Source organism: Guillardia theta, assembly GCF_000315625.1.
Source record: "Guillardia theta CCMP2712 unplaced genomic scaffold GUITHscaffold_139, whole genome shotgun sequence".
In the NCBI taxonomy this organism is placed as follows: domain Eukaryota; class Cryptophyceae; order Pyrenomonadales; family Geminigeraceae; genus Guillardia; species Guillardia theta.
The window spans coordinates 65,934-76,414 of record NW_005434535.1 but is presented as its reverse complement, the minus strand read 5'-3'; the positions used below and the strand labels follow the sequence as shown (position 1 = coordinate 76,414).

At 51.1% G+C, this 10,481-nt stretch overlaps 5 protein-coding genes across 5 annotated transcripts; 3 read left to right on the top strand and 2 right to left on the bottom strand.

The window, feature by feature from the left end:
• Positions 1–1,079: 1,079 nt before the first annotated feature.
• GUITHDRAFT_119065 (hypothetical protein) lies at positions 1,080–2,045 on the top strand (the record flags this gene model as incomplete). The annotated part of the gene is made up of 1 exon (XM_005821679.1): positions 1,080–2,045. The coding sequence occupies one exon, from the start codon at positions 1,080–1,082 to the stop codon at positions 2,043–2,045; it is 966 nt and encodes a 321-aa protein (XP_005821736.1).
• Positions 2,046–2,621: 576 nt separating this feature from the next.
• Positions 2,622–2,987, bottom strand: GUITHDRAFT_119064 (hypothetical protein; the record flags this gene model as incomplete). Its single annotated transcript, XM_005821678.1, has 1 exon — positions 2,622–2,987. One exon carries the CDS (start codon positions 2,985–2,987, stop codon positions 2,622–2,624), a length of 366 nt encoding a protein of 121 aa, XP_005821735.1.
• A 1,882-nt stretch (positions 2,988–4,869) lies between these two features.
• GUITHDRAFT_119063 (hypothetical protein) lies at positions 4,870–5,712 on the top strand (the record flags this gene model as incomplete). Its single annotated transcript, XM_005821677.1, has 1 exon — positions 4,870–5,712. One exon carries the CDS (start codon positions 4,870–4,872, stop codon positions 5,710–5,712), a length of 843 nt encoding a protein of 280 aa, XP_005821734.1.
• A 2,352-nt stretch (positions 5,713–8,064) lies between these two features.
• GUITHDRAFT_119062 (hypothetical protein) lies at positions 8,065–9,786 on the top strand (the record flags this gene model as incomplete). Its single annotated transcript, XM_005821676.1, has 5 exons — positions 8,065–8,132; positions 8,229–8,270; positions 8,315–9,347; positions 9,401–9,529; positions 9,640–9,786. 5 exons carry the CDS (start codon positions 8,065–8,067, stop codon positions 9,784–9,786), a joined length of 1,419 nt encoding a protein of 472 aa, XP_005821733.1.
• Positions 9,787–9,998: 212 nt separating this feature from the next.
• On the bottom strand, positions 9,999–10,477 carry GUITHDRAFT_119061 (hypothetical protein; the record flags this gene model as incomplete). Its single annotated transcript, XM_005821675.1, has 4 exons — positions 9,999–10,145; positions 10,195–10,248; positions 10,296–10,385; positions 10,469–10,477. The coding sequence occupies 4 exons, from the start codon at positions 10,475–10,477 to the stop codon at positions 9,999–10,001; spliced, it is 300 nt and encodes a 99-aa protein (XP_005821732.1).
• Positions 10,478–10,481: the final 4 nt, after the last annotated feature.

The window sequence follows — 10,481 nt, the reverse complement described above, 5'->3', positions numbered from 1 at the left end:
AACAAGGGAAGTGAAACACGGAGATTATCCGTTTGAATGCTCTCACAACGATCATTGGGCTGCATGGCTTCCAGATATCTGCGATACCTTCTGTGTCATTGTCTCTCTCAACTGCTTCTCATCCAATGGTCCACATCAGCAAAGGACAAGGAGGCAGCAAAATAAAATATTTTGGAGGAAAACTCTCATTGAAAAACTCAAAGCACACATGTAAGCTTCCGAATCACACATCCGTCGCAAGCCTTCCAGCACACATGCATGTTGAGCTTCTGGTTCACCTGTGTCATTGTCTCTCTCAGCTGCTTCTCATCCAATGGTCCACATCAGCATCAGCAGATAGTTTGCATCTATGCCAGCATCAGGGAAGGGGTAAAGGACAATGAGGCAGCAAAATAAAATATTTTTCACTTTGTACTGTTATCGACATATAAAAATTATTCTAGTGAACATTTCAAATCAATTTCGTAAGGTCTCAAATTACCTGGTACAAATAACTGAAATCCCTAAACCACCCCTCGATTCCCAGGGACTACCCTCCTGACGGCCAAAATCCTACAGAATGGAACACTACTAGGCTACGGTAGCCGGGATCACCGGACAGCGGCCCCCGGCTGGCTGCCTGGCCAGTCACTGAGTGCCCGGGCGCGGCCCGGGTCGGAACTTCCTCTGGGACCGGCTCACGCCGGAGTCGGACGCCCGGCTGCCGCCAGAGTCGGCGGCCCGGGCCCGGGGTGGCGCGGGGGGTTCAAGTCACAGTTGCGGGAGCCTGACTCAGTGAGAGCGAACGGTACCATCACATGCCTCCGGAACATCACAGGAACATGACCATGATTGGATGCCTCAGGAACTTGACTCGCACTGACAAGTTTGCTCTTTACTCAAAGTTAAGTTTGCTGATCCTCCCCGCCCTTTTCCCAGTCGAGTCTTTAACCTTTGTATGGTGGGTGGAGTACCCACCCCACCCACCCGTCAGTTTCCGACAGAAAGCTACCTACATCCATGATCCGATCAGGGTAGGGGGTGGTGGTGGAAGTGCAATATCAAGGGGTGGAGAAGCGAAAGCCACAAACCTGCCTACGATGTCGAGCACATGTGGTATTGGGAAGAGACGTGAAGAACATGTACAAATGGACCGGAGAAAGAAGAGGAGAACAGACAAGAAGAAAGAGTATGCTGGTGAGAGGAGAACAGACAAGAAGAAAGAGTATGCTGGTGAGAGACAGCAAGAAACATGCGGCGCAGCGTTGCAGCCGCTGAAAATGATATTCCAAAATGCGTTGAATCGAGTCCTCATTGCCCCAGATCATCGCGAAAACTTGAATAATGCTTTCACAGCGCTAGAAGAAATGTACAATGACAAGCAAGCGCAGCTACAAGAGCTCAAGAAGGACAAGGCAGCGCAGCTACAAGAGCTCAAGAAGGACAAGGCAGCGCAGCTACAAGAGCTCAAGAAGGACAAGGCAGCGCTCCAGAAGCACAAGGCAGCGCAGCTGGAGATATCTCAGGGGTTGCTTCAGGATACACGCCGTTCCTTAGCTGAGGCGAGGGAGAAATGCCTTCAGACAGAATCCAGCCGACATGCAGTGCTCAACAACAGAGCCTTGATCGAGATCGGCTTGCTTCGCAAATTTCCTGGCATGACTACAACGCAAGCGCTCGATCATTTCATCGCTAAACATCTGCTGCAAAATCCAAAGCAACGCAAATCGCGTAAGCTTCGACCAGATTGCGTGAGCGTGTGCAATCAGCTTGCAAACCAGTACAACCTGGCCTGCAGCCACGCATCAGTAGCAAACGAGCTTTCAGGCCTGATGCATGAGATCTCCAAGCCTGTGCATTCTCGCATGAAAGCACCAGCCGGCTACTTCGTCGGAGGGCCATCGCCGCTCGCCCAGGCGATCGCATGCGTGCTCTTGAAGTTGCAGGGCCTCGGGTCCATTGCAAGAGACATGGATGTTTTCCTCATCGACGACGGGGGAAAGATCGTATGTCGATTAGCCAACGGCAAGATCCAACCAGCCTCGCCCTCGAAGCCTGGCAGCTGAGCTTGATCGGACATCAACCAGGGCTCACAGGAAGGACTCGGACCGTACAAGGCTCAAAGCGCTCGGAGCTGCCTGGGGCCCGGAGCGATCAGCCGCGCTGGAAGGCGTGAGGCCCTGATGACAGCCGTGATGATAGTGTGACTGAGCGGCATGGTTCATGCATTATCAGTAAAGTGCTTCAAACTAGGCGTGCGATTTGGCAAGCGATGGTTGAGGTCAAAAGGTTCCCGGTGTCAAGCTCCCAACTCTTCAAGGACAAAAGCATAACTCGAAACTTGCGCCGCGGTCTGATTGATCGTTGCATCTGAAACACATAGCTCGTTTGCAACGCACACTGATCTCATATTCTCACTGCCCTCTTCCTAATAGAGTAACAGACTTCCAAGATCCTCTGGTTATAAACCGAGTGAACGCAGATGGGCAGTCACTGCAGTCTGATCTGCATCCATACCATTATGATCATCATGCCTTTCCGCGGTCTCATCAGTGTCACTCGGGGCTGCTGATTGATTCTGTGGCATCATTATTTTCGAAAGAACCTGCACGAAACGCGATCTGCCTGGAAACAGGGAGAGTTCATCTGGTAGATAGCAAAAGCAAATAAATTCCCAATGCCAATATGGGACAGATCTCTGGATGGACTGGATTTGCATAGAGTCTGTTGGGGTCTCCAGGCTTGTCACCGCTCTGATCTGTTTTCGAGTGGGCAAAAGAAAGTTTGGAGACGATCTTCATTCCAGCACATGTGGTTGAACCGTTGAAGTGAATAGATTCGGCGTTTCCAGCGCGACACATAAGATTCCAACAAATGATGAGAAAGTTGCGAGCGAAGATGTAATATCTCTTGTCGGAAAACATCATGGTTTTGCAAAACAAACGATAGGTTGTCATGCTCATAGGTTCTTTGCCTGTTGTTATCTCCAGCACACTTGTTGCATCCATCTGATTCAAATCTTTCTTGAGGCCAACGTAACATTCTTGAAGAGCATTCTTGAATTCCAGCCGTAGGTCTTTCTGAAAATCTCTGAAAAAGCTGTTTATTGCCGATCGATGATTACTGTAAGTTGCAAAACCATTGTTCGGTGAAACGCTTAGCAGATGCGTGATCCACATACAGAAATGATAAATAGTCTGCGTCTAATTGATCGAAATGAATAGGGTAAACTCTTGGGGCATTCCCTGTTTCAATATTTCAGAGAAAATAATGCCACAAATGGCAGATTCCAACCTGTCCAAGATACAGAGTTCTCGTCCAGTACCGTTCGTATGATCCTCTTCGATGTAAGGGTGGACCTCCTTCTTGTCATGTCATGTGCTGGAAAGTGACATTTTAATGATATCTGTAAGATTTCATTAATACTTAGGGGGCCCTGAGTTCCCCATCACCCTATACTGCATGAGGTACTTTGCCAGCAACTTCAACACTCAGTCAGTGACATTAGATGATGTACTTTGAATACGGTCACCGTACCGTCAGATACAATCTTCATGGCCATCATTGATCAGTGAAAAAGGTCCAAAGAGGAGCGAGTAATGCCGCCACATCAGCATAGGATGCTGCTTTGTTGATTGCGAAAGGTGAGCCGGGCCGGGCGTATCATGAATGGTTCTAGCATCATCGAGTCATTGGTGACATTTCAAGTCACTCCCTTTCTACCTTTCATGTCATTCATCGAAGGGCGGAATGTGCGAAGAGCGGTATCATTCAATCATACACCATGAAATAGGCATTCATTTCACACCCTTCCTATGTTAATCTCTCATTCCGTTTGCGTTTTCTTGAAGCTGACTGCGATTTTCTTGAAGCTGACTGCGATATCCATGCGGCCTGCTTCGAAGGCCTCATGAGGTCTGACACTGTCATCCATGACAACTCAGAGAATCGTCCATCTATCGCCTCCAGTCTCTCAATCTTGTGACTCGCTCGTATTCTTCCATCAAGACATTCTCACATTGCTGATATATGAAGTCTGCTTCTTCCTTATCTAGATCGCTATTGTAAATGCTCAAGGCTCTTGCTTCTCTGTCTATCACTTTGATGAGGTATCGCACATCACTCAGCCTTCGACCGTCCGAGGTTGCTGGGGAGAAATCTGTGCCCCTCACTTGTTTGAAAGGTTTATGTCCTCGCCCTGCATTTCCAAAGTGCCAGAGAATCCATGCATCATATGTCTATGGCAGCGGTTGCTTCAACGTCGCCTGCTTCGCCGGAGGCTGCCTCGCTTGCGGCAGCCTCACCAGTCCTCTCCCTTTCTGCGTTGTCGCTGCCCTGCCCGTCATTCAAGAGGTTGTTGTTATTTCACTCATTGCTTTGTTTGCCATGAGTATTTGAGTGTTGTGCCATTGAACTCGGCGCGGCTGAGAGCACGAGTTTGGTGTAATTCAAACAGCTTTCTAAGCCTAGTATGCCACGGTTCTTGAGTATGATGAAAACGTTCCCAAGTTCGCAACATGCTGTATCGCGGGGACGAGCTAAGTTGTAACCAATGTCACTAGCTTGCACTCCGGCCGGGCCAATGTAAAGTCAAAGTCGTCGGAGCCTGAGAGCGAACGGTACCATCACATGCCTCCGGAACATCACAGGAACATGACCATGATTGGATGCCTCAGGAACTTGACTCGCAGTGACAAGTTTGCTGATCCTTCCCGCCCTTTTCCCAGTCGCGTCTTTAACCTTTGTATGGTGGGTGGAGTACCCACCCCACCCACCCGTCAGTTTCCGACAGAAAGCTACCTACATCCATGATCCGATCAGGGTAGGGGGTGGTGGTGGAAGTGCAATATCAAGGGGTGGATAAGAGCCACAAACCTTTGGCGTACGAGAATGTCGAGCACATGTGGTATTGGGAAGAGACGTGGAGAACATGTACAAATGGACCGGAGAAAGAAGAGGAGAACAGACAAGAAGAAAGAGTATGCTGGTGAGAGACAGCAAGAAACATGCGGCGCAGCGTTGCAGCCGCTGAAAATGATATTCCAAAATGCGTTGAATCGAGTCCTCATTGCCCCAGATCATCGCGAAAACTTGAATAATGCTTTCACAGCGCTAGAAGAAATGTACAATGACAAGCAAGCGCAGCTACAAGAGCTCAAGAAGGACAAGGCAGCGCAGCTGGAGATATCTCAGGGTTTGCTTCAGGATACACGCCGTTCCTTAGCTGAGGCGAGGGAGAAATGCCTTCAGACAGAATCCAGCCGACATGCAGTGCTCAACAACAGAGCCTTGATCGAGATCGGCTTGCTTCGCAAATTTCCTGGCATGACTACAACGCAAGCGCTCGATCATTTCATCGCTAAACATCTGCTGCAAAATCCAAAGCAACGCAAATCGCGTAAGCTTCGACCAGATTGCGTGAGCGTGTGCAATCAGCTTGCAAACCAGTACAACCTGGCCTGCAGCCACGCATCAGTAGCAAACGAGCTTTCAGGCCTGATGCATGAGATCTCCAAGCCTTTGCATTCTCGCGTGAAAGCACCAGCCGGCTACTTCGTCGGAGGGCCATCGCCGCTCGCCCAGGCGATCGCATGCGTGCTCTTGAAGTTGCAGGGCCTCGGGTCCATTGCAAGAGACATGGATGTTTTCCTCATCGACGACGGGGGAAAGATCGTATGTCGATTAGCCAACGGCAAGATCCAACCAGCCTCGCCCTCGAAGCCTGGCAGCTGAGCTTGATCGGACATCAACCAGGGCTCACAGGAAGGACTCGGACCGTACAAGGCTCAAAGCGCTCGGAGCTGCCTGGGGCCCGGAGCGATCAGCCGCGCTGGAAGGCGTGAGGCCCTGATGACAGCCGTGATGATAGTGTGACTGAGCGGCATGGTTCATGCATTATCAGTAAAGTGCTTCAAACTAGGCGTGCGATTTGGCAAGCGATGGTTGAGGTCAAAAGGTTCCCGGTGTCAAGCTCCCAACTCTTCAAGGACAAAAGCATAACTCGAAACTTGCGCCGCGGTCTGATTGATCGTTGCATCTGAAACACATAGCTCGTTTGCAACGCACACTGATCTCATATTCTCACTGCCCTCTTCCTAATAGAGTAACAGACTTCCAAGATCCTCTGGTTATAAACCGAGTGAACGCAGATGGGCAGTCACTGCAGTCTGATCTGCATCCATACCATTATGATCATCATGCCTTTCCGCGGTCTCATCAGTGTCACTCGGGGCTGCTGATTGATTCTGTGGCATCATTATTTTCGAAAGAACCTGCACGAAACGCGATCTGCCTGGAAACAGGGAGAGTTCATCTGGTAGATAGCAAAAGCAAATAAATTCCCAATGCCAATATGGGACAGATCTCTGGATGGACTGGATTTGCATAGAGTCTCTTGGGGTCTCCAGGCTTGTCACCGCTCTGATCTGTTTTCGAGTGGGCAAAGAAAGTTTGGAGACGATCTTCATTCCAGCACATGTGGTTGAACCGTTGAAGTGAATAGATTCGGCGTTTCCAGCGCGACACATAAGATTCCAACAAATGATGAGAAAGTTGCGAGCGAAGATGTAATATCTCTTGTCGGAAAACATCATGGTTTTGCAAAACAAACGATAGGTTGTCATGCTCATAGGTTCTTTGCCTGTTGTTATCTCCAGCACACTTGTTGCATCCATCTGATTCAAATCTTTCTTGAGGCCAACGTAACATTCTTGAAGAGCATTCTTGAATTCCAGCCGTAGGTCTTTCTGAAAATCTCTGAAAAAGCTGTTTATTGCCGATCGATGATTACTGTAAGTTGCAAAACCATTGTTCGGTGAAACGCTTAGCAGATGCGTGATCCACATACAGAAATGATAAATAGTCTGCGTCTAATTGATCGAAATGAATAGGGTAAACTCTTGGGGCATTCCCTGTTTCAATATTTCAGAGAAAATAATGCCACAAATGGCAGATTCCAACCTGTCCAAGATACAGAGTTCTCGTCCAGTACCGTTCGTATGATCCTCTTCGATGTAATGGTGGACCTCCTTCTTGTCATGTCATGTGCTGGAAAGTGACATTTTAATGATATCTGTAAGATTTCATTAATACTTAGGGGGCCCTGAGTTCCCCATCACCCTATACTGCATGAGGTACTTTGCCAGCAACTTCAACACTCAGTCAGTGACATTAGATGATGTACTTTGAATACGGTCACCGTACCGTCAGATACAATCTTCATGGCCATCATTGATCAGTGAAAAAGGTCCAAAGAGGAGCGAGTAATGCCGCCACATCAGCATAGGATGCTGCTTTGTTGATTGCGAAAGGTGAGCCGGGCCGGGCGTATCATGAATGGTTCTAGCATCATCGAGTCATTGGTGACATTTCAAGTCACTCCCTTTCTACCTTTCATGTCATTCATCGAAGGTCGGAATGTGCGAAGAGCGGTATCATTCAATCATACACCATGAAATAGGCATTCATTTCACACCCTTCCTATGTTAATCTCTCATTCCGTTTGCGTTTTCTTGAAGCTGACTGCGATTTTCTTGAAGCTGACTGCGATATCCATGCGGCCTGCTTCGAAGGCCTCATGAGGTCTGATACAGTCATCCATGACAACGGCTGCTCAGTGTCGGGCGGCTTGCATGCCAGTCACTCAGTGGTTGGAGGAGCGGTTTTCGCTGCCTTTTCCGTTTTCCTAGTATTTTATTGAGGCGGGTTTGTAGGCTTTATCCTCGTCCTCCTTTGTTTGCTCCGGTTTGCCTTTTCTTTTCAGTCAAAATGCACACTCTCCAGAACAGACAGGTAGGGAGAGGGGGGAGTGGGAGGGGGAGGGGGAGAGGATGGGGGATAAAGACAGTGTGTGTGTGTGTGTGTGTGTGTGTGTGTGTGTGTGTGTGTGTGTGTGTGTGTGTGTGTGTGTGTGTGTGTGTGTGTGTGTGTGTGTGTGTGTGTGTGTGTTTTACTCAGCAGTCACATGAAGTTGAAGCGCTGAGCTCACAGGTGGGGAAGGATGCTCATCAGAGCTCGCATGGGGAGGCTTGAGGAGAAGAGGACAGGACGCAGCAGCTTTTTCACGAGGGCCACGGCTAGGGAACCATGATGATTGTGAGGGAGGATGGATCTGCGTCGGGGATCAAGGGCGAGGAGAGCGGATCAGCAGGGCGGTCAGTGACTAGCGGGGAGGAGGACTCTGGGGGCAATGCAGAGGAGCTCCCAGCAAGCAGGCAGCCTCGGATGAGGGTTGCCTGTAAGCCCTGCAGAGATGCGAAGCAGAAATGTGACGAGCAGCAGCCGTGTTCGAGGTGAGGGAGCCGAGGGAGTGAAGGAGGTCACAGAGTCCCTGCAGGTGTGTTGGGTTCGGACTATCGCACAAGTGTGTCCGGATCAGAAGGTCCCAAGAGGCAGGGTATGGCGGCAGCAAGAGGGCCGGCATCGCTTGTGTAGTGTGTCGGAGCATCAAGACCAAGTGCGATGACCAGCGGCCATGCTCACGCTGCGTGAGGCTGGGGAAGGAGGCTATGTGCGTCGACGATGAGCAGGAGGCAGTGCCGGCAATGACCAGGCGGAATGCAAGGCGAGTGAGGACTGCGAGTGAGGGAGGAGGAAGTGCGCGGGAAGGAAAGGCTGTGTTGGAAGGAGGGACTGCACGGGAGGGAGGGGCTGAACGGAAGGGAGGGGAGATGCAGAGGACTCGTGCTAAGGGGTTGACGACTGTAGAATGGCCGCTCAACTTCAACACTCGAGCGATCCAATTCGATCAAGCTTCGCTCCTGGAAGAGCGAGTGGTCAAGATGGGGTGGCCGAGCTTTCTGCTCTCGCAACAGTGCATGTTCGGGTTCGATGCGAGGCAGCTGATGAGGGTGTTTCACACGCTCCCGCCATACCTGGAGATCGTGACGAGACGGGCCTTCCATGCGATTGAAGTCATCATGCAGTTCCATAAGGCGAAGGCTGCGCAGGCTCCATTGGATGGAACTTCAGACGCGAGGAACGCGAGTCAGATTAAGCAAATCTTCTACAACGCCATCAGTGAGGTCGGCGTTGCCAGGCTGAGCATCGATCCCGTGACGGGGAGGCGGACTGAGGTGTACGTGTCGGAAAGTCTCTCTCGGATGCTTGGGCTGCATGTGGAGGAGATGATCTCAAGGCTGGGGAGCCGGGAGCTCCCTATCATGACCACGGAGTTCAGCTATTTCTGCTATGCCATGCTCGGAACTTTGTCCCTGACCCTGCATCCCAGCAAGCCCTTTGAAAGCTTCGTGAGGGTGAGGGACCTTCGAGAAAACCAAGCTTCCTCTTGCCTCGTAGCAAAGCTGTTGCAGCAGCAGGAGTTTGACGCCGCTGGCCGGGTGATCGCCTTTAACAGCTGCATCATTCCGGTGGGTCAACCTCTCCTCTTCCCGTTCGTTGCCGCTGAGCCTTAGCTGGGCAGGTCAGCAGGAGAGAGTTTGAAAATGCCGTGGAGCATGACAGCAGTGCTCTGATGGCTGTCTCGAAGCATGCCATCGCAGGGAGAGGCTACGACATGCTGATAGACGACATGGAGCCTGACCTCTTCGCGGTGAGGAGGAGGAGGAGGAGGAGGAGGAGGAGGAGGAGGAGGAGGTGGTGGTGGTGGTGGTGGTGGTGGAGGAGGCAGGAAGAGGAAGGAGTGACGACAAGTTCTGGCAGAGCGAGACGATGGAAGGGATGCAGAAGACGCTGGAGGGAGAGCAGAGGCTCCGGCTGTTGGCGAAGGACATCGAGGAGAAGTTCCTGCCGGTGGTAGCCATCGCCGAGCAGATCTTGAGGATGCAGCGCAACGCCAACTTGCTGTGAGGGAGCGAGCAGCCGCTGCTGGTCCTCGGGGGCAGGCAGCGTGCGTGATGCTGGAAGACGGGGCGGAGAATTGTGAGTGAAGAGCGTTGGTGACGATTGTGACTTGACGATGAGAAGAGAGGGAGGAGGGAGAGAGGGTCGGGAAGAGGGACACACAGTTCCTCTTGGCTTGCAATATAGAGACATTAAGGCTGCACCTTAGCTCGCTCTCGTCACAAGCTGGGAGAGTCGTTGGGCTTCACTTGGAGCTTCTCCATCACCTTCTGCATAAACTTGTCCACTTTGACAATGGCTCTGGTATGAGTCCCTTCGCCGATCTTGTCCCCGCAACTGTCAGTGGCTGTCACCTTGAAGGAGAACTTGACCAGACATGCGCATCAGAATGGATCTCACTAACAACACAGTCACCTTCCTCTCGGTCGCTTCCTCCACTGTTGCCGTCGCTGTCACCGTCGCCCCCAGCTAATGATGACAGTCATTCCGGGGGCAAGAAGATGAGAGCAGCTTACTGGGGTAGGACTGAGGTGGGAAATGTTGATGGCTGTTCCCACAGAAGTCTCTCCTGCTTTGAGCTGCGGCGCAATGGCAGCGCATGCGGCCTGCCGAACAACATTCAGGAGCCTCTACATTGCTGGCTCCTCTCCTCATCGACCCCGCACTACTCGGCTCCTCCTTGTCTCACCTCCTCCATCAGA